The sequence below is a fragment of the Panthera onca genome, chromosome A1 (assembly GCF_046562875.1).
Source record: "Panthera onca isolate mPanOnc1 chromosome A1, mPanOnc1 haplotype 2, whole genome shotgun sequence".
NCBI lineage: Eukaryota > Metazoa > Chordata > Mammalia > Carnivora > Felidae > Panthera > Panthera onca.
In genome coordinates, this window is record NC_138339.1 from 168,705,104 (window position 1) to 168,729,014 (window position 23,911).

At 39.6% G+C, this 23,911-nt stretch overlaps 1 protein-coding gene across 7 annotated transcripts in view; it reads left to right on the forward strand.

The window, feature by feature from the left end:
• The window catches only part of NALCN (sodium leak channel, non-selective), a 324,113-nt gene that overhangs the window by 119,449 nt on the left and 180,753 nt on the right, over positions 1-23,911 (forward strand). For all 7 annotated transcript variants that reach the window (XM_060636745.3, XM_078432139.2, XM_060636746.3 and 4 more), the window contains one exon: positions 5,236-5,322. In XM_060636745.3, coding sequence (XP_060492728.1) covers positions 5,236-5,322 — 87 coding nt within the window. The remainder of the gene's footprint in view (positions 1-5,235; positions 5,323-23,911) is intronic.

Genomic DNA, 23,911 nt, shown 5'->3' on the forward strand with positions numbered 1-23,911 from the left:
TTTTTAATTTTGGCTTTGTTTTGTGTGTGGATTTGGGGGGGGGGGGGTAGTTTTTTTGTGTGTGTTTAGAAAGAGGAAGGGATGGGATGCCTGGGTGGCTCAGTCGGTTCAGCATCCAACTCTTGATTTCAGCTCAGGTCATGAGCTCACATTTGTGAGACCGAGCTCTACATCAGGCTCTGTGCTGACAGTGCGGGGCCTGCTTGGGATTCTCTCTCTCCCTCTTTCTCTGCCTCTGACCCACTCACTCACACACTCTCTGTCACTCTTTCTCTCTCTTAAAATAAATAAATAAACTTAAAAAAAAGAAAAAGGAAGGGAAGGTTTATATGTCTTAGTCTAGTTTGAATCTTTATATAAGAGAAAGAAAATAAAAGTTCCTGAATCAAGCATGAAATTATTTTGATGCTCATGACTGCTATTTTAATATTAAATTGTAAGATAAATTTAATGTAACATTGTAAATCATTATACAAGTCTGTGGACAAAGGTATTTGTGAAACCTCCAAGGTACAAATCTGGCTTTGAAAAGCTTCAAATTGAGCTTTTATGAATTACATGCTAAAATGCTATTAAACATGTTATTATTTGGAAAAGCCTCAAGCAGCATCTTTACGGTGTTGTGAAGGTTTGAACTGACTAGCCAATTCATTATAGATGAAATAGTATTAATACTATTCAATTTTGGCAGACAATTATTCAAACTTTTATGAAAGATTTTTTTAATGTTATATAGGTTATATCACAGATGTAAAAAAAAAAGCACATCTAGTTTTTATTTCTTCTGTCATCTCTTCTAGGGAACTATGAAATATAATAAAGTTCAAGGTCCACTCTGGCTTGTCTTTTAAGTCAGGTGACAACGTCTGGAAGGTGTGTTTTCTGCTCTAAGACGTTGAGAACTAAATAGAGCATAAAGCTAAGAACTCAGCGCAGAATTTGCATTCAGTGTTCTTAAGAGATGACCTAAAATAAAATGACTTTAAAACCACATTATGCTTATTAAGTAACTCTTATTTATAAAGCCACAGCTGGAAAAGTCGTGTTTGGAAGCTCCACCAAATCAGCTAGCAGTTCTAATAGAAAGTGAAATGGGAAGGGACTTTGAACAAAGTTGTGCAAAATGGTTTTGATGCAAAATTATACCTAATCAGGAGGAATAAATTGGTAATTCAGAGGTAATGCGTCTAGGTATTCAGCAGAGGTAATCACACAGAGAATCCTGAAAAACCTTCATTAAGAGAAATGCTGTGGCTGAGGACCCGGTTGCTAGGCAACCAGAGCTCCTGCAGCAGCCTCGGGGAAACATCAGTTGGGCTGCCTGGCAACAGGCTGCAGGCCCCGCCCAGCCCCTCGCCAGCCAGGAGGCAAGTGGCTCAGATGCTTTTGTGTCTGAGGAGAGGAGGGACATCATTTCCTGCGATTCTGTTACATTTGCAAAATCTGGCAGAACTCTGTGCACAAGGACTTTACGTGGAATAGTTGTAAAAACTAAATCATTGGGGCGCCTGGGTGGCTCGGTCGGTTGAGCGTCCACCTCCGCTTAGGTCATGATATCGTGGTCTGTGCGTTCGAGCCCCGCGTCGGGCTCTGTGCTGACAGCTCGGGGCCTGGAGCCTGCTTCAGACTGTGTGTTTCTCTCTCTCTGTCTCTCTGTCTGCCCCTCCTCCACTTATGCTCTGGCTCTCTCTCTGTCAAAAATAAAATAAAACATTAAAAAAAAATTTTTTAACTACATCATTAGTTTATAATTCTAATAAAACAGACAGGCATTAAGAGAATAAAACAACGATGGCTATTGTATTGCAAAGCACACAGCTTTGTGGACCTGGAGCCACTAACTGCCATTCTCTAGTATGTGGAACATATGCAGTGGTTCTGTGTAACTTATCCTCACAGAAGGGCTAAGAGGATCTCAGGCTTAGTGCACTTGTTGGTGTCTTTGGGTCCCTTAACTTTTCAAGAGCATTGGTGTTGAGAAAGAAAATTATACATATTAATGTAATGAGGTGGGAGCTTTCTGATATCTTAGTTCAAGAGGACTTGCCTCTGATGTGGACCGTACAGAGGCAAAATAGAACCAGGTGATGAGAACTGAATGGGTTTGTTTTGTTGTTGTTGTTGTTGTTGTTGTTGTTGTTTTTATTAACAAAGCAGTCTGCTTTCGACTTACAGCATAGAAACAAATTACGGAAAAAAATAATGCCAAAGGACTTGTGGAGAGACCGTAATATAACATGTCACAGGAAAACAAAGAGAAAATGATGTGGAAAAATTCAGAGGAGTAATCATTAGTTTGTCTGAGCTCTGATGAAGATGATGGCTTTCATACTTGCACAATTATTAGCCGTGGGTCACGGTGGCCCCATGCTCAGCTGTGTGTTGGGTTAAAGGTCAGGAAACCCATAGGTCTGTGATATAACAGCACGTGCATAGGTCCACAGTAGTGTGGGTGTATCGTCCCAGAGCTGGATGCTGGGATGCACAGAGTGCTAGTAGGAAACATCCTGAGCTTAGCTGCTCTCCATCCCAGGCCTCTGTTCTCATGCCTTAGCTGCTTCACCTCAGCGCCTGTCACCAGTCACCAGTCATGTGGTCTTCCGATTACGCTGATTCATGGTGGATATAAGCTTGTTTCACTTTGCCTGGAGGAGAACGAAACTGTTAAGCTTGAAGGCCACACAAGGCTACATTTGTGTTATGCGTGCTCAAAAAACACTCGAGCTAGGCTCTGGCAATTAACGTGTACCTAACCTTTATGTACGAATTATAGTTCCCTAGGGTCATACTGAGGGATATGGAGGGACAACTGGCAGCTCAGGACTCGAGCCCTGAGGGTTCCTGGCTTGGGATGTCCTGTTGTCTAACTCACATAGCTGTCACATTAACCAATCTAAATGTTGGTTTATAATTCAGGGGACTAAAGACAAATGGAACCTTGGACATGTCTGAATTTCCTTCACTTCATTTTATACAAAGGGGTGACCTTGAGAGAACACTTTTACTAACAATTAAATTGATTAATTTGATTTTGGTCAGCTGGAAAAAAAATAATTTAACAGAGAAAACTAGTCTGCTACTGATCAAAGCAAATCTATGCCCCAGGGATCCTTTGTGTCATGATAAGAGACCATAGGCTGCACATACAGAAGATTTTTAGCTAGTGACTGACAGGATTGCTTTTGTCTTTTCTCCTTAAAAGGAGACACCCAGAATTTTGACGGGAACTTTAAAAGACACCGTAAAAGGTTTGCATTTCAACCAATGTATGTAGTCTCAGAATGAGCCTATTCATGGGGATGTGCTTGCTTCTACCACTAAGAATACCTTTCAAAATTCATTCTAAAGGGAATCAGAATCCTGTACACGGACACCTGAGCGAAGCAATTTGTAACTTCCATCTTTGATCAAAGAATCTTTGGGTAAATGTGCACCCCCATCTTGTCACTTAAAAATACACCTGTGGTATATAGACAGATGGTAGCTATCCTTGGGGTGAACATAGCATAATGTAAAAATAAATCAGGGTACTGTTTCATGGGATAATTAAATTGAGCATATGTGGAACAATATTTTGTAGGATGTCCTATGAAAGGTGCTCTCTGTATATGTTTTAAAGTTCAAAATAAGTAGCATACTTGGCAAAAAGCCCCATGCAGTCTTTGAAAAGTATTGATTCTAGGACATAAACAACTGATGCACCATTTTCTGAGTTGCAGGATGGCATTGTAGAGAATTCTCAATTCAACGATTAAAAAAAGTTTTCTTTTTTTTTAAAAATATTTTTAGTGTTTATCTATTTTTAAGAGAGAGGGAGAGAGACAGAGTGTGAGCGGGGAAGGGGCAGAGAAAGAAGGAGACGCAGAATTCAAAACAGGCTCCAGGCTCCAAGCTGTCAGCACAGACCCTGATGTGGGGCTTGAATCCATGTACCGTGAGATCAGGACCTGAGCCCAAGTTGGACGCTTAACCAACTGAACCACCCAGGCACCCCTAGAAAAACTGTTGTTTGGTAAATACATATATGGTCTGTGAATTTTGGCACTTGTCCCTGACTATGTCACTTATTTTATAGAGGGAAAGTTGTCTTTCTGCAAATGATCTGCTCCCAGGAATCTTAGGTATGGGATCTTTGCATAGGCTAATATTTCCATCGATAATTACCCTTTTGAACACAGACTAACACAAGGACATGAATAAGTATGGCAAAGGAAATGTCTACTTACATGTGTGAAACTATGGCCTTGGGCAGGGAAAAAAAAAAACTAGCTTATAGTTAGTGTCTTAGAAAAATAAAAATCGTTAATCCCAACTTACCTCACTGCCAACCACACCCCTCCCGCTACACACAAACCCATAAGGAATTGGAAAGAAAATATACTAGTGGGGAAATAGTGGGCAGTGTCTTCCCACTGGCTGTAATAATGATGGATGACTAATCTTTGAGGTAGTAGAATGTGCAGTAAGATAATAAACTAGGCAGCCAACAATCCAGATACCCAATTCAATAAATATCAGATTTTAGTATCCTGTACCATTCTGGATTTCATCACTTATGTATTTTAAGGCAAAAGAAACTACTTTTCCCTTCATAAATATGTACATAAAATTCTGCTGAGCAGATTAATTTGGCCTAGTTAAAATAATTTCACAGAGTCTAAGTGATATGTCAGTCTCCTACCATTAAAATAACACCAGCCTTATTCCCTGTGCCACATGCATACATCTTATATTATTTATCCAGAGAATATTTTTCTGTTGGCTCAGTGAGAAATGTCCACTAAATAAAGATAAAAACTTACAGCTCCTAGTAAAAATCACACCGGACATAATGCTTGGGAATTCTCATTTTCATTTTCTTCCAGGTCTAATAATCTAATAATGTAATAATCGATAACCAATCTAATGGGGATAAAATGCCTACTTTAAAGTCTATTCAAGAAGAATATTTGGGCAATTATATGCCAAGGATGTATAAAGCAGAAAGGACCTGATGCATAGCAAGGGCTCAATAAATTCAGGCTAGCGATTACCATCATTCTCATTATGATTATTATTCACTTAAGTTTTCAGTGTTCAAATGAACATAATTGGAATGACTCATGTTCTAAATATAAATCCATAAAAAGACACATCTTTGATAACATAAAAAATGTAAGCGCTGGAGACATAAAGTAGGAGTTCTCGATGTTCCATATTAAGTGTCTCTGACTCATCTCCTTCTTTGTCTTGAAGATGTTCCATGAAGACGCTGCTGGTGGATGGCAGCTGGTAGCCGTGGATGTCAACAAGCCCCAGGGACGCGCCCCAGCCTGCCTCCAGGTGCAGTAAATACCATTTTTAAACTCATGCAGCAGAGTTCTTTGACTTTTATCCAAGGAAATCCCCGGCTCTCCGAACTCTATGTCTGTCCAAATTTATGGTCCTGGAGTCAGGGACAGTATTTTGCTCCATCCCGGATGGTATTTTCCCAGGATCTACCTATTTTTTTCCTAAGATACACAGCAAGGATTTGGTAAATTTCAAGCAAATGAATGCACACAGGTAGTGCTAGCATTCCAACAGCATTAAATCAGTGAAATATTCTGTTGTCATATTAAATGATGTAAAAATATTCTTCTACAAAGGCCTGAATTGCTTACATGAGGGTGGTCACAATCACAATCCACTTAACTGAGTACCTTCCCAAGGAACTGGGAAGGAATATTTTTAATAGGTAGCTTATTCTGCATCTGCAAGCTGTCTGAGCAACGGGACATAATAAAGGCGCTTTCTTAACAAACTGCACCTGCTGCAGACGAGGCTCTGGGATGGCGGGTGGATCCTAGGGCCTTGGGAAGCCATCAGGGGACCTCCCATCGGGTTTCTGGTCTGTGGATGTTTTGGACTTATCCTCTACGCTGATCTCTTCATAAAGCCCAATAAACTCCTTTTCCTTGGTGGACTGCCCTGGCATCTTCTCTTGCTTTGTTCTCCCTCTCTCCCTCCAAATGTCAGTAATTCGTGTTCAAAACATATCACCTTTCCAAAAGTGGGATCCTTACCACCCCACTGCATTTTCACTTAGTCCATTTCCTTACTCTTTAAGGGTGAAGAGTCAAGCCACATCATCCCGGGGAGAGGGAATTGATTCTTCCTCCTGTGGAATTTGATTCTCTTCACTGTCTTTTGTTTTCAGTTACAAATCCTTTTCTTACAAGGGGCTGCTTTTGTAGTTCTTTACATCCCTCCCCGTAAATCAGGGAAGGGTTTTTCATCTGCTTCAGGATAAGAACACGCTTTTCTTTCTTTTTGGATCATACTCTAGGTGGGGATTAGAGATTGATACATTTCAAAGATTGATACATAACATAAGCAAAGTATTGTACTTTGGACCATTACTGTGGCGTTTAACCATATAGTTAAATTTTTTCTATCAGTTAAAAGAATGAAGAGGAAAAGAGGAAACATTTGTAAGGAGTATTGATAAGACCTAATATTATTTTGTGGCTTCTTTCTGTTGTATATTGGATGGTGCTAATAATTTAACTCCTACGACTGTGTCTGGTACTGCCATTGCTACTGACAGTAATGGCAATGACAGCATGGTAGTCGTAGCTTCTTGCCTAAAAAGTTACTCAGTAATCAGTCATCAGCTGATAATTAGTGGCACTAAGATAGTCCTGCTTTCCTGGAGATTACTTCCGGGTGGGTGGAGAAAAACCAGCATCTAAAGAGCAATTACAAGAGCAATGAGGATTTTATTTATTTATTGTTTCAATATATGAAATTTATTGTCAAATTGGTTTCCATGCAACACCCAGTGCTCATCCCAAAAGGTGCCCTCCTCACTACCCATCACCCACCCTCCCCTCCCTCCCACCCCCCATCAACTCTCAGTTTGTTCTCAGTTTTTAAGAGTCTCTTATGCTTTGGCTCTCTTACACTCTAACCTCTTTTTTTTTCCTTCCCCTCCCCCATGGGTTTCTGTTAAGTTTCTCAGGATCCACATAAGAGTGAAACCATATGGTATCTGTCTTTCTCTGTATGGCTTATTTCACTTAGCATCACACTCTCCAGTTCCATCCACGTTGCTACAAAGGGCCATATTTCATTCTTTCTCATGAGCAATGAGGATTTTAAAGAAGTAAAGCAGGATGCTATGGCAATCTACATTTTGGAGTCCTCACTCCTCCTCTGAGAGGTCAAGGAAGGCCCTCACTCGGTATAGCCCAGTGATGGAGAAAGACTGCCATGCTCCCTCAGCCTTTGTAGATGAGGATGTGAGGACCCAGAGGGCCTGGGTGAGCTCCTAAACTTGCACCTCTACCAAACGGAGAGGCCCTGGGTACACCTGGGTCTTCCGGCTCCTAGCTCCTGGGTCTTCTGGCTCCTAGCTCCATGCTGTATCCAAGGGAGAAAAATATGCCAAGGAAACATTAAGTTTGTAGTAGAAATAAACTATCAGGCCAGCCATGAGTACCAAATCAAAGTCTTACAGGGGCCCTGAATACGCTGCTTAAAATGTATTAAATGCTTGTTGAGTAGATGCGTCAAGGTTGCAGTCTGGATTGAGAAAGCAAGTTATTAGCCTCCTTATCACAGAAATTTGAGATGGCAAGACATAAATGGCCAGGAGAGTGTAATGAAAGAACAGCACTGTGCATGGATATAGGAAAATAAAGGTCAGTGAATGGGTGGGTAAATGTTAGGCTAGAAGTATGTCGATGTTGGATCCAAGAGACCTGCATATTAGACATCTTTGTGAATATGGTGGCATGTTTGATAGGTTTTATGAATAATGACACATATGGTTTGAAGTGAAGGTGAATAAATTCTGACATTTCAATATGAAGAAAGTTCCATTGAGCTCAGCTTTACATGTTTGGTCCAAAATCAAGCTTTCTAGAAGAGTGTACCTGAAAGAGTACAAATGAAAAGTGGGATGGCCAAGGGATCGATGGGTCTGAGTGGAAAATAGATTAACCATTCATCATTTAATTAAAAGAGAAAGAAAGAAAAGAATCAAGTCAAGAAAAAAATATTTAAAATAAAATGGCCATGAAATACTCATTGGCTTTTTATTAATGACTAATGCCATCTAAAAACTAGGTAACAAGAAAATTTTCATTGGAATCATCCACTCGCTCCTGCCTGGAATCATAATGATCTCTCACCCTCAAGGACAAACAGTAGAATATATCACTTCTTTTCATTTTTAAAATGGGCAAAATGTGACGTTACATTCTCCTAAAGCATATTTTAAACTATAGGAATGACATTGAAGAATAAGTATTTGCTTTAATTCCTTCCAGCTTATCCTCCATCATCCCTTTCCAGAGGTAGCCTAGAGGTTACCAAGAAAGCCAGTTTTTCTACTCCTGCCTTTACACTTTATATCTCTTATAAAATAGCATTTCTGCTTCCATGAGGCTCTGTCATTTTCATTGTTTCCTCTTTCTAGAACACTCTTCTCTCCCACTTAGAATTCACCTCAAAAGTCACTTCCTTAAGGAAGCCTTCCTCATCCTCAAAGAATACATAGGTTCCCTCGTTGTATATTTCCACATGTTATGGGTTTGTCATGATTTTAGTAAAATAAATTAAAATGGTATCATTCATTACTTAAAGTCTGTTTCTCCAACCAGAGATAACTCCATAGCAGTAGGGACCATAACGATCATGGTCACTGCCAGAGCTATTCCTGATACAGAGAAAAGGCTCAATTGGTGTTTACCAAACAAGAGAACAATCAAGTGAAAGAAGGATCTAGAACCTTCTTGGCTTGTGCAAGTATTCATTTGACTTCTCACCTACAAGAAGCTCTACTTGTTCTCTTGGTCTTATTTCTAGGAACCAGAAATTGAGTGGATGATGCCAATAACATTATTTCTATACAATAATTTATTTTTAAGTGTAAAACAAACAATACTTTGGGAGTTGGTTGAAGGCATCTTTCAAAGTTGGATAATGTTTGATGCTTTTGCCAGTGTGTCTCTTCTCAAACATGGTGGCAGTCAGCAGGACCTAGCCATGACTTTGATTATTTCCTACGGCTTTCAGGAGTTTTTATCTTCTTCAGCATGTGAAATAAATGGGTCTAAGATTAGAAATCTCCTTGTTGGGATGAGCACTGGGTGTTATACGTAGGAGATGAATCACTGGAATCTACTCCTGAAATCATTATAGCATTACATGCTAACTAACTTGGATGTAAGTCAAAACAAACAAACAAAAAAACCAAAACCAAAACCAAAAACAAAAAGACAGAAAAGAAATGTACTCTTACTCAGGAATAACATAGTTGTAAAGAACCAAAACCATTCCTATCTTAACAAAAAAAGTAGAATTTATTGGAATAAAAAATATGAACAGCTGTAATTAATTTGAGTTAGTAATTTGGCCATCATTAAAATAAATCAGAAAAATTAGGTATGGATAAATATTTGAGAGATGGCACACTGGTCGCCCAGAGTTCCTATTTGAGTATTGAAGAAACCATGGATTTTGTCCTGCGGGTGGAACTTTGTTTGAAACTTTGACTCCAGGTTTTTTTTGTAATGTTTATTTGTTTATTTTGAGAGAGAGAGAGAGAGAGAGAGAGCAGGAAAGGGGCACAGAGAGATAGAGAAAGAGACTGAATCTCAGGCAGGCTCTGCACTGTCAGCCCGAGCCTGATGTGGGGCTCAAACTCAGGAACCGCGAGATCATGACCTGAGACAAAATCAAGAGTCAGGTGCTTAACCGACTGAGTCACCCAGGTGCCCCTGATTCCAAGTTTAAAACACAAAATATTTTACCCAGAAACCCATATATCCTACTGCTTTGATAAAATAGATAACTAATGAAATAAGTTATAGTAATAGGATTTTAGTTCACATAGATGGCATAATAGTAAGTAATGCATAAATTTCAATTATTCCTATACAGCCTTTCCATAAATTCTGTTTTCAAATATTCAAAATTTTAAAACCACCTACCACGTAAATGGAGACTGGCTTGAATGCCTTTATAAGTGAAGGATATTTAAAAACCATATCCGTCCTTGTTTCCTGGGACATAGCTTTGGGTTTGCCTACTTTCTTCATTGGTATTATTCCCTATATTTTTATTTTATATTCTGTTTCCCATATGCTAGTCTACTTTATTGGTATGAACATCTACTTGTATTTCCTGCTAACCATAAGTAATTAAATAATTTAATAAAATAAGATTGATTGATTTGGCTTAATCTTCCCTACTACTGTTCAACTAAATACATAGTAGACTGATCCTTCTGTGATTCTGGGTGTTTGATGTGTAATAGTTTGTCTCTTTGTATGTATGTATGTATGTATCTAAAAGATATATATGTGTGTATATGTGCATATGTATTCCTGCAATGTAAAAAAATGTGTGTGTATTTATGTATATGTATATACATACAACATAATATGTGTATATACCTGCATGCATGCATATATATGCATACAACATATGCATCTGTATATCTATACATACATTTGTTTTTACATTGCAGAAATAAATCTATTAAGATTTTATATATTCCATTGAGCAGTGATGGGATCTGAGCAATAGGAACAGGGTTTTTTTTTATTGTTTTCCTACATTACTATGTACACACATACATATTTGACCTCATATTCATTTCAATCATTGTGGTATCCCTGCTTCCTCTTTCCATATATTGATTATGGTGCTTTCAAATGAGTTAGGAAACTCAGAGTTCTTCTTACTCTTCTAAAGAATAATGGGCTTTAAAGAGCTAGTTGTAGAGGGAAAAAAATAGGCACCTTTGATCTGCAATTAGAAACTTACAGATTCCACTCTGTGTTGTGAGACACAAATTTTAAGTGTAATCGTAGCTATAATTATAACCATAATGAGAGTCATATCCAGGCATACAGGGAAAGAATTCAATTTGGCACCCTTAGGGTGGTCTTTTCTGTTTTTATAATAAACGAAAATGCATATATGCTCTTAAATTTAATTGCAAAACCACAAGTTCAGAGCAAAACCTGCTAGGTTATGTGTGGTGAGCTCTGTGATAACACTTGTTGAAATTTTCAATGGATTAACTTAGTGCTAACTTAATTAACTTAATTTTCCTAGGACATTTTTCATTTTTAGCCACTTATTAATGAAATTCATACCACGTTTAATAAGGAACTTAGCCATAGGAAATCTGAAATTCCTTATAAATTCGTTCCTAAGTGAAGGACAAATAAGCGAACCTCCTGTAGCCCCTGAAACACTCCCTCTCTGCACCCTGGTCCTGCTTGGAATGTCTTTCTGCTTCTTTCTCTACTTCCCTGGGCACTGCTGCCTTGCTTGTCATCTGAGGTCCCACACCTTCCTGCTATTGGTTCTTATGATGGGAACAAGATGGCTGGAAATGACAAGGAAAAGCCTGAGAATAAGGATGAGCCAAGACTTAGACCTGGTTTCCTTTTCTTTTTGTGCTACACCTGCCTCCAGCACATGGCTCCTGACTCCCTTCCCTCTCACACCTGCCTTCCCAGGTAATCCATGAAGCAATACCCAGTACAGCCTTGTTCCTAAAGGAGAACAAATCACCCTGTTATACCTCTTAGAGAGTAGGCTCTGGAGACAGACCTATTTCAGCTGTGCTATTTATTAGCATGACCTGGGGCATATTTCTGTAAAATAGGGATAGTGTCTCCTTCCTCAGTCATGAGGATTAAGTGACTATTTATGTCCTACTCAAGAATTGTTTAGTTGCAAGGAACAGACGTGATGCTCACAGGGGGCATTTGCATATAATCAGGCCCACCAGGCAGCTGTGCTTTCTTTGTCTTTCTCTCACTCTCTGTTGGAGGCCACACAGTTTTGCATCTTTGCTTCTGTCTGTGCATCCTGCCTCTATTTTCTCCCCGAAGACTGGTTTTATTCTGTTTCTTGCACAGTGCCAAAATTTGGCTGCTTACAGCTGAGTTTGGTGACTTCTCATTCAAGAGCTCTGAAGAGACTCACTGGAAAACATCCAAAGATGAACATGAAGCAGGGAGACCTTCGTTTCCTAGTTGGCCACCCAAAATGGGCAATTGGACAGAGGCAGTAGGTCATGGGAATGGAATGAAAGCAGCAAGTCCACTTAAGCCAAGTTTTCCCACAGTAGGAACCCAAAGTAATTTTCCCTCCTTCATTCCCTCTGAAAGCCTTGTCTCACCTCCACCTACAAAAGCCACTGCTCATTACCGCCGTGAGCTTCATGGAGCTGGCGGAGAAGGGACCTATCTTTTTGGCCATGTGAGTAGTAGGACTTGACCTCAGAGGTAGTTTACCTACCTGGTAGTATTACCCAGAGGTAGTTTCACTAGTAAGCTTTTAAGTCTCACAGGATTTGAGAAGCCATTTAAGGGCTAAATAGACTGTTAACGGTCTGACCTGATGTTCAAATCACTCTGTATAAGATAGTTTCTTTGAAGAAACACCACCTAGGTTCCGTGTATTTGCAAGTGAATAATTTGTAAATTGGAGCCATTTTGTAATACCATACTCAATCACTTCCTTGCATAAAAATTATTATGAAGTCATATAAAAACACAAATAGGAAGAATAGTTAAGTGTCCACCATTAGAAATAATAACAACTCTCATTTATGGACCACTCCCTATGTTGTCAGCCATGCTCTGTGTTTGAGGCGTGAAATTATTTCATGCTCAAAACAATGCCACAGAGGTAGGTACTATCATGACATCTATTGAACAAATGACATCAAGGCGCAGAAAGCTTAAGTCATTTGATGCAAGCCACATAGCTGGTTGCTGACCAGGGACTTTGTCCTGCACAATCTACCTCATATTTTTAACCACTTCATTTTCACATGGGGAATTATCCTGCTATAAAAATACACTGCAATTTGTTCATTCATCCATTCACTCATTCTCCTATTGATGGACATTTTTCACTGTTTTGCTCTTGCACACATTCTAGTTCACTGCCTATCTATGACTTTTTGTGCACATATGTGAGAAGTATCTGAGTGTACATAGTTAGGAGAGCAGTTGCTGGAGTAAAGGAAGAACCTTAGGCTTTATGAGATATTGCCTCATGGCCCCCTGGATTCTAGTGCCACTTTTTACTCCTATCAGCAACTTGTCAGAAATCTCATTTCACATCCTTGTCTACAATTGATGTTACTGGACTTTTACACCTGATGGTGTGAAGATAGAACATTAAATTTAGATCTCCCTGATTACAGCCTGTGAATGTTGAGCATTTTTTACAATTTTTAATGTGTATTAATTTTTGAGAAAGAGAGGGACAGAGCATGAGCAGGGGAGGGGCAGAGAGAGAGAAAGAGACACAGAATCCAAAGCAGACTCCAGGCTCTGAGCTGTCAGCACAGAGCCCAACTTGGAGCTCGAGCCCAGGAACTGCGAGATCATGACCTGAACACAAGTCGGACGCCTAACCAGCTGAGCCACCCAGGTGCCCAGAGCGTTTTTTATATATAGTCATAGGCTACTTATATTTTGTGTTGATTTCTTATTCATCTGGTAGATATGCCCATTTGTTTGTTGCTTTTTTTTTCAAATGATTCCCAGAAATTCTGTGCAATTCTGCATCACTTCTAACTGAGAAGACACTGAAATGTTAGAAAGATACAGCTAAAATATTAGGGCTTGCCTGTGAATGCACAACTCTCACCCTCTTCGGGCAATAGTGCAGTTTCATTACGTGGTTATTACCAAAACCATTTAGAAAGTTTCTTCAGTGTGTCCTTAATGGTGCATCTCAGAAAAGTGAAAACTTTTAATAGACCCTTTTAACATCAGCCAGTCGCTTAGCTGTTTAAATTCCATTCTAGCATAGGCAACAGCTGCATGAAGGGGTCACTCTAATGCATGATTAAAAGTTCTGTTAAATTGGAGCCTCAGTCCTCAGCTGCTGCACTGACAAGCCATTTTTCCCCTGCCTCTCAGGTAGGGGTTTTCATCTCCTGACAATTTGACAGATGTGGCTGCACAGTTGAGCCATCTTCTAAAACACACCCAGTGATCTATTCCCATGAAGGAAGTCACTGACAAGAACATGAAAGTATGCATGAGACCTGGCATGCTCAAGCTCAATTTCTCTCTGGTAGCATCGTGTGCCTCCGTCCGTAAAGAACAGAGATAATAGGTCTTACCATAAGTAGGTCAAATGGTGGCAAAATTATTACTCTAGTGTTTTAAAGCTTTTTGAGAAAATTTCCATTGAAGGCAGAGAGTTGTGGGGGGGAGGGTGGACCGTGTGATGTGTGTATTTCAAGTGATGAAGTGACATCCTAGGCACTTCTCAGATGTCTGTCTCCTTAATGAACCTTCCCGGAAACTGGCAGACAATCTCAAGAATGATTGAACCCAGGAGAATGTAGCTTCCATCCACAAGCAAACCTCTGCTCTACTTATAGACCAAGGTGACAAGATAGTGTGGGTCCTGCTGAGACGGGCCTGGGGGGAACCTGGGGCAGTTTACTGCATCTCCCGGAGCCTTCACTCCCTGACCTGAAAAATGGGGATAATACCAGCTCTGAGGGTTTTATAAGAATTACAAATGTCGTACGTAAAGTGCCTAGCCAGTGTGTGGGATGCTGTGGTCACAAGGTCGTAGAAATGACTGTCATTGCTGTGAGCACGCTCTGTGCACTCCCGGGCAGCCTGTTCTCATGCACACCTGCAAGCCAGTGCCTTCACAGCCTTGCTCCAGCCCTGTGTCTGCATCTTAGGAGTGAACTCTGAGAGCCCAACGGACATGCCCCTGCTTATTCTCATGAGCACATTACCCCTCTCATTTTGAAAAACCAAACGCACCACTCCCTGACCCATTCCCACCTATAAACGGGACTTTTCTTGCATCTCCAGAACCTGTGATGCACCCTCATCATCCTCCCCAAATCCAACTTATCTTCAATCTATCATTAATTCCCTCTTTTGAATTTCTTTGAATCATCCCCTCCACCCCAATCGAATGCCCCTACCTTCAAAATCAGGTCAAACAAGACTTCCTCAATGAAGTGATCTCTGGCTCCTCAATTAAAGTTTGGTCACTTTCTTCTCGACTTCCAGCTTCCTCCAGCACAGCTCTCACATGATAAGCGCTAGGCACATATTTGGGGGATTATATGTGAGTGTACAAATAGAGGTGCTTTCATGCACAGAGCTACACGGCCTTACATATTCTTACTCCCCCTTTACGCAGATGCCAGTGACACCTGTCCCAAATCTTGGCATGTGCACACACAGGATCACCTTCAGTTCTAACAGGAGAACATAAAACACTGAGCTTGGAAGGCAAGTTTTGGGAGAAAGAAAGGAATAAAAAATTATTCTTTGAGAACCTGGAATGAGAATTAAAATAGGGAGAATAAAATAGCTAAAGGCAAAACAGCACAAACAAAAGGTAAAAGAAGGTAGCTCAGAAGTTAATTGAGAGAGAGAGGGGTGCCTGAGTGGCCCATTGGGTTAAGACTCTTGATCTCGGCTCAGGTCATGATCTCATGGTTCGTGGGACCAAGCCCTGCATCAGGCTCTGCATTGACAGTGTGTGACCTGCCTATGATTCCCCCTCCCACTCTCTCTGCCCCTCTGCTGCTTGCCCTCTCTCCTTGTCTCTCTCAAAATAAATAAAAAATTTAAAGAATTTAATTGAGAGTCTGATTATAGTCTTGAAATCAGTTATAGCCAAATTAACTAAAGAGGGGAGGCAATTGTGCAGATTTTCAATTCTAAATATTTATATATATTTAAGTAGATATCCTAATATTTACATACATAAATAGACTATAGATGTACTTCAAATAATAATCATATCCAGAATAGAGACCAAACATAATAAAAAATAAGATAAAATCATTAATATTATTTTTATTTATTTACCTTCTGTTGATCAAATGGTTTTGCCTCTTTGATTTTTGAGCCTCACTGGAAGAAAGAAATATTCAAAACATCTTTAAAATTATTTGTGTTTCAGATTATTCCAAACTAAATTCCTATATTGTTGTATATTTTCATCTTCCAGTTTGAATAAGTCCCATGATTCTTCGGTATTTACATTTATATTAATCGGGAGACCTTTACTAACTTATGCTAGGCATTCATAATACAGTCTTTAGAGACAATTTTCCATCAAATATATGTTACATTGTCACCTTTAGAAGAAATGAAGGATACGTTGTTCTTCTTCTGAGTCTTGATTTCTGGAGTTAAATATGCAACCGTCCAGTCCTGTCCATAAGGTCTTCAGTTGGGATTTTAAATTGCTATGCATTTTCTCAGTGTTCAGCACAATTAGTGCAGTTGAAGGGTTTGAAGGAGCCCTGTGATCCTTCTTTACCCTATAGCTGGCGACAGGTTTGGACAGAGTAAAAAAAAACTTGTCATTTCATAGTTGGTATAATTCTTTAGTGTTTTTTCAATCCCTCAAATTTGTTTTTCTCTCTTCCCTAAATGACTTAAATATCTCAAAATGAATCTCCCACTTCAACATACTATATAGCTCAAAAATATTTGTTTAATTCTGCATTCATCACATGTACCAACCTAAGCCCTTCACTGTGTTAAATCTGCAGTTTATTTAACATGACCACTATTTAAATTCATTGTTGAATTTGTGGTTTCCATTTTTTAACGTTTATTTTTATTTTTGAGAGAGAGAGAGACAGAGCTTGAACGGGGGAGGGTCAGAGAGAGAGGGAGACACAGAATCTGAAACAGGCTCCAGGCTCTGAGCTGTCAGCACAGAGCCTGACGCAGGGTTCGAACTCACGGACCGAGAGATCATGACCTGAGCCAAAGTCAGACGCTTAACCAACTGAGCCACCCAGGAGCCCCTTGTGTTTTCCATTTTGAATTTAAAACAAAAGTTTTATGTTCATTTACTCACCATTTGTGAGTAAAGTAAACATATACAAGTAAATTTCAAGTGATTCTACATATAAACATTTTAATTAGCTATGGGAATGTCAATGAAAGTGCCCAAAGAACTTAAAATTGTCATAGTTTAAGTGTCTCCTCTCTAGCGGCCCTGTTGTGGACCTTCCTAACTTCTCACTAGAGTACTCATGAAGACAAAGAGAAATTCACAACCCTACTGATGGCTAAGCACCTTTTGTCACATCTGGTGAGACTGTGTGGTAACTATATGGCCTGTGTAGCACTCGTGAGAAATTAGAAAATGTTAGTTTCTGCACTCTGGCATTGCACTTACAATTGGCTGTGAGTCAGAATCAGAGGACTGTGAGGAAGGAATGGCCCAGGTGACCATCACTGATGGAGGCTTATTGCTGGAATATGTGCAGTACCTCCCCAGCCGGTCATCACCCCGGGTCCTGTTGTGCCCAGGAGAGAATGGTGCAGCTCCTTGGAATATGCAAATAGACAATTGTATTACTTGAAACAAGATTATATTACTTGAACTTAAGTGTCCTAATTTGTTTTACTTACCTTGCATTAATACATCTTAATAGGATCAAGAGTGAGAGGGTATATGGAGTGCCCTTGGCATTATGGGTCATGCTGGGTCTCTAAGTATCAAAATGACACAATATATATCCCTTCCAGCCTAGAGCAATGAGGAGGTGCCAGAGGGCTCGGGCAGCTTGGCGAGGGGGCAGTGGTGTGCTTGCAAATGTTTAAAATGTTTAACAACCATCTTGAAGTGGGAGAGTCCAGATTGGTAGCATTCGCTAGTTTCCATGGTGTTACCTGTTCCCACTATGTCCAATTTCAAATTAACAACATGACATTGATATATATATATATATATATATATATTTTTTTATATATATATTTTATATATATTATAAAAATATATATATTATAAATATATATATTATAAAAATATTTTCTATTATATATATATATATAGTGTCATATATATAAAATATATATATATGTGGTATATAAATACATACATATATGGTAAAATTTTTGGTAATCCCATCTGAAGCACCTAGTTTCCAAGGTCACTATAGGGGGGAAGAGAGAGAGAGTTTGAAGAAGCCACACGCTTTCTTGATTGCCCTTTTCAAAATGACACATTGCTATTCCAGCAATGAGAACCACTCATATTGGCCCCACTTCGATGCTAATAGACTAAGTAATGTCACTAGCTCTGTGCCCGAGGCAACAGGCTTGATGGGTGTATTAGTTGGCTTTTGCTAAACAACAAGCCACCCCTAAAACTTAATGGCGTATAAAACAGACACTAATTTTTGCTCACAAATTTGTGGCTCAGCTGCTAGTCTGAGCTCTCGGCTGGTCAAAGCCGGGCTCATCTTGTGTCTGCAGTCAGCCAGCACCCCCAGCTAACTCATGAGCTAGCATCTCTGCTTCTGGGGCACAGCAGACTTTTGGGGCAAAGGGGAAGACAGGGCCCATGACCACCATGCAACAGGCCTGCCTGGAGAGCGTGAGGAGCTGTGAGAGTAAGTCTCAACCCACAGCTATTTTCTAAGTCTCTGTTCATGTCACCTTTGCTGTTGTCCTACTAACAAACCAAGTCACATGGCTAAGTCCAGAGTCAGAGTGGGAGGGCGCTACCAAGGTTGTGGATGCAGGAGGTAGGTTCAACTTCAGGCTCTGCCACACAGGCTAAAAGAAATTTCAGTCACTGGCTTAGCATTATAGTTCCTCTTAGTGGCATTCCTTTTCTACTGGGCATGTATTTCTTCTCGTCAAAATCTGGTTTGGGTTATACAGCCTGGAGTTGGCATTTGAAAAATGGTAGTAACAGTAATAGATATTTGTGTGGCAACTTGTGATTTAACATCTAACCTTACTCTTACAGAGTAGAGGGAAAGCTATACTCATGCTGGCCAAGAGACAAAAACTAAACTCTTCCTTCTTTCTACAATTTGGCTTCCGTGTTTGAGCTTCTCTTACCCAGCTTACTGTCCAGGAAAGAAAGCAGCCCAGTCAGGACTTGACCTGTATTCACAGGTATCACAGATGTTTAGTACCCTTGAGAGAAGTCACTGGTGGATTTCCTTCTATCATCTGGCTCTCCAGGGACATGCCAGGGGCAGGCAGATGGGAAAGGCAGAGTTTCTAAGGACATCTGCTGGGTCTGTTTTCAGTCTTGATATAAATATATTTGCTTTTTTAATACAAATTCTTTATATCAGACAGCATTATTTTGTATACTGATGATAGAAGTAACATATATCCAGATGTCTTCTAAATACAGGAAGCAAAAAACGTACCACACGCAAGGAGAGATTTATTATGCACTTGGTCTTTTACATTATGTTCTTGTTCGTATGCTCATGGCTGCATATGCAGGATGGTTTCTGAGAATTTCATCTGGTAATTGCATTGTTCTCCAAATATGTTTACTTTGAAATCTAATTAAAACACAGTTTTTAGTACATGGCTGATGCAATGTTCAGTGCCTGAAATGTGTTTACCAAGTAGTATATTTTATTCTCTCAAGCAGCAATTTAAAGAAAGATTTGATTTCTGAGCTGTACTATTCATTATCCTAATTTATCCTTATTGCGGCCTCAAAGGCCACAGTTTGATTTGTTGGATGTTTGCCTGCACAGTCTTCAGAATCTTTATGGCACTATTTTATAAACAAAATTCCTGAACAAATTAATAGAAATAGCTCCTATGAAGTAGTCACGCCAAAAACTGGGATAGCATAAGACCTTTTCGAAAGTCTATACACATCCATGTTTCCTCTCAAGATTAGTTCTCTCCCCCACTTGATTTCTCATGTTGTACCTTCTCACTTTCACCACAAGCGGTTAATTGTATCTCTACCTTTAGATCCTTCCAGTGTTTTCAAATACAGTTACAAATAACAAGAATCCTGAGTGCAAGATGCCTGCTTCAGGCTAGACTCTATACTAAATAGTCTCTCTTATAGTCATGTTATAACCTGGAGATGTAGGTGCTCTGACATCTATTTCTCATGTAAGAAAACTGAGTCACAGAGAGGTTTACTCATGCACAGAGCTGAGATGCAAACTCAGCTCAGCCTGTCTGCAAAACCGACATTTTTTCCCACACTGGCGATCTTACACCCTTCTGTAAGGAACAGATCATCTTCAGCTTTCAAATATAAGGTTCGCAAACTTGTTCCCTCTATTTAATCACAAACACTTAGCAGGGGAGCTGCTGTTCTTTCTTCTGGAGTATGTAGAGCCGCGTCAGAGGCATTGTGACTGCCTGTTAGAAGGCAAGAGAACACCTACTTTGGGCTCAAAACATCTGAGACTACCTTCTACCTCTAGGAATGTGGAAGCCTACTTATCTTTCCCTTATCTTTTCTCCGTATGTGAAAGGGGATAATGAAACACCTACTGCACAGGGTTGTGGATTAAATGAAATTTTTACATGCAGTGCATTGAGGTGTGCAATATGCTTGCACCAAAACTTGCCACTAACCAAGCACCCAAATGGTAGCCCTTGTTGATACATCTTGTTGGTTGAGTGCGGATCCCTATTCATATTCGAGGTAGACTTCAGTCTCTTGAGAACATTCCTTTCACGGTAGGACTCAGAACTAATAATATAAGGTGACCTTTCTTGTCCTCCCACTTGAGGCGTGACTCAGTATCATTGCTGCAGACCCATTGTCTCATTCCGTGTTTCTGAAACGCGTTACAAACAAAACGTAAACTTTGATTGCCATGATGAGTTTAAATCTGTAGTAATGAATTTTACAGAGACCCCTACTGGCATATCTCCTTGGGTACAACTCCTTGGTGCAGTAGAGTTTTGTAGCACTGGTGTTCTTTACAATCAGATTCCATAGGAGACAATTTGAACTGGTGTATGTCAAAGTCATGAACAATATTTGCATTAGATTCCTATTCTGCTGTAACAAATAACCACAAATTTATTGACTTAAACCAACACATTATTTACAGTTCTCTAGGTCAGAACTCCAAAGTACATTTCAGCTGGCTAGAATGAAGGTGTCAGGAAGGCTGCATTACTTCTGGAGATACAAAGAAGAAAGCACTTTCTTGTCTTTTCCAGACTCTAGACACCACTTGCATTCCTAGACTTTATGAGTCTGTGATGGTGTCTTCATAATACTCCCCACAAATGGTTGAAAAGTCAACACATACTTTTGTCTTCATGAACCTGGTTTAGTTGGTTTTTGATCTTGGGGTTGGAGAGAGGGGATGTGATGGTGTATCCTAACATATTACCATAATGTTCCAGCCAGTATGTGTTCTATTCTAATCAGTGATTATAGACTTTTTAGAGTCATGAAATTGTAAATTTGTAAAAAAAAAAAAAAAAAAAAAAAAAAATTATAGGTCACCCAGTTTAAACTGCTGCTCAAGGAGATCCTCTACAACAGAACCTCTCACACTTCGATACACACATTAATCATTGGTGACCTTGTTAAAAATGCAGATTCTGATTCAGCAGGTCTGCGATGGGGCCTGAGAACCTGCATTTCTAATACGCTCCCAGGAAGCCTCTGGTTCAGGGACCCAGTCTGGGTAGTAAGACTCCTGAGTGTTACTGCCAGATACTGCTGCCTTGGGGATGGTTTTGCTATAGTCTCTTACTTGTATTTTGGTAATTCCAATTGTTGCATACAGAAATTGTATTTCTTGGATCAAAGCCAAGCTAAGAATATATGGAAAACCTGTATGATTTTTTAAAATATAAACCAAGGTGACATTGCAATTGAAGAGAACCTTAAAAAATTGAATGTGTATGCAGGATCCAAAGAGTCTTTTATTATATATAAAAATATATACACACATGTATAGAAACATATACACACATGTATGTGTGTTTATATATGTATATATATCCACATCCATATTAAATAATTCTGAAAAATCTCAAGTTACATAATATGTTGTGATTCTGACTCAACTTTAACATTTCCCTTTATGTTGATTTTTATAAGAAAATAAAAAATTGGGGTGCCTGGGTGGCTCAGTAGTTAAGTGTCCGACTTTGACTCAGGTCATGATCTTGCAGTCTGTGGGTTCAAGCCCTGTGTCGGGCTCTCTGCTGTCGGTGCAGAGCCTGCTTCAGATCCTCTGTCCCCTCTCTCTCTGCCTCTTCCCCACTTGTGCTCTTCCTCTCCAAAATAAATATTTTTTAAAAAAAGAAAAAAAATGAAGAGTATAAATTTGGAGTGTCCTATAGATATAAGCATTGAGTCTAAATGTGATGTTTCCGGGCCTCTGCATTAAGGAAAGTGACAGCCAGTTTCAAACGCTGGTTGGATTGAATTGAGCTGAAGTGGACCATGTCACCAGCCCTCACTTCAAAGCTAGAGCCGCTGGTTCTAATACTCAGATTTAGCTACCGCACATACAGATCACCTTAATTCTTATTTAATATTTGAAAGTCATTACTTTGGAGAAAGTCAGCTAAGCAATGGTGATTATAGTGTATCAAAATCCATTGTAAGTGATTATTTTAATGACTCTGTACCAACAGGGACACGTAGACACTCAGACAAAAAACAGCCTAATTATAATGACAGCACCAAAGTGAAGCTGTGACAGTTACAAAACCAATTTAAAAGTTTTTTGACAGCCATGGCTAAAAGCTTTGTTTGGATCTTTCAGTAATAACAGTTTACTTAAGTCACAAATCCATAGCTAAGGAAAATAGAAAGAGAGAGTTGTGGCTTTTCTGTCATGCGGATAAAGTAGAAATCCGTTGAAATGTTTTTAATAGAACATTATGTTGAAAAGAATATAGAAAAGGAATAATAGTTATGGAATTTAAGTCTCACAATTCAAGAAAGACAAAATAACAATAAAAATACTGGTGAGAATAGAAACTTGCCAAGTGATTTGCTTATCTGTGTTATGAAGGTCAGGAGTTCCTGCAAGCAAATTGATGTGCACTTACATATGTTGGTTGTCAGTTCTGGAATTTGATTTTGTATTACCTATAAGATAAAGTCAAAGTCACATGGATGTAAGAATGCCTCCAAAGTCATGGGGACACAAAACCTTATGAAATATCTGCATTTCCCTTGGCTCTGACATCTCTCAAATTAATAGATCTTATCACTCTTATTTATCTTTCTTGGTCCTGGACTCAGTCAAATACACAACATAGTTAATTCTTTGACTTTGGACAATTAATTTCCCATTCCTGGACAGAAAAATGCCTGATTCACAGAACTGCATTTATTTTTATTGCAAGTCTTTATGGAACACTCATAATATGCTAGCACTTGCTCTAAGCACTTTATCGACATTGACTCCTTTAAAACGGTAACAACCTTTGGACTGGCCACTGTTATCTCCACTTGACTAATAAGAAAACTGAGGCACAGAGAGGCTTAGCTAACTTGCCAATGGCAACAGAACTTGTAAGTGGTGGAAGTTCCACTGTGTGCAGTTTGGCTGGGAGCCCATGTCCTTATAGACAAGCATAGGGTGACAAAGGCCGTGTACGGTCACATATATGGATGCATAAGATAGCAGCTGGACTCACAGTACTCAGAGGAGGCAGTCCTGAGTCCTGTTTCTCCTTTCCCATCTCCAGGCTCTGCTCTGGTTAGGTTCTTTTAGTTGCAAAGATTGAAGACTTTTCAAGTTGGGTCGAATGTAAGGATCTGTGTCCCTAACATGCCAGGAAGCAACAAGGCCTTAACACATGGTGGTGCTCATCTCTGGCATTTGGCACCAAGGGATGGGATTTAGTGGTTGTTGTTTTGCACTCAGGTCCTTTCCACAGGCCAGCTTCTCTCTACTTTTTTGCTGCCCAAGGCCTTTGGCCTGTACTCTCTCCTTTCATATATCATCTACCCCACTGGGGGCAGTGGGTCCCAGAATGGACTTTACATAGACTTGGTTGGATAGGGAGCCCACTTCTACTGTGTACTTGCTGTGTGATCTTGGACAAATGACTTTTTCTGTCTTCAATCACTGGGAAAAGCGAGTAATATATCCTGCTGTGTAGGGCTATGGTGGAGATTA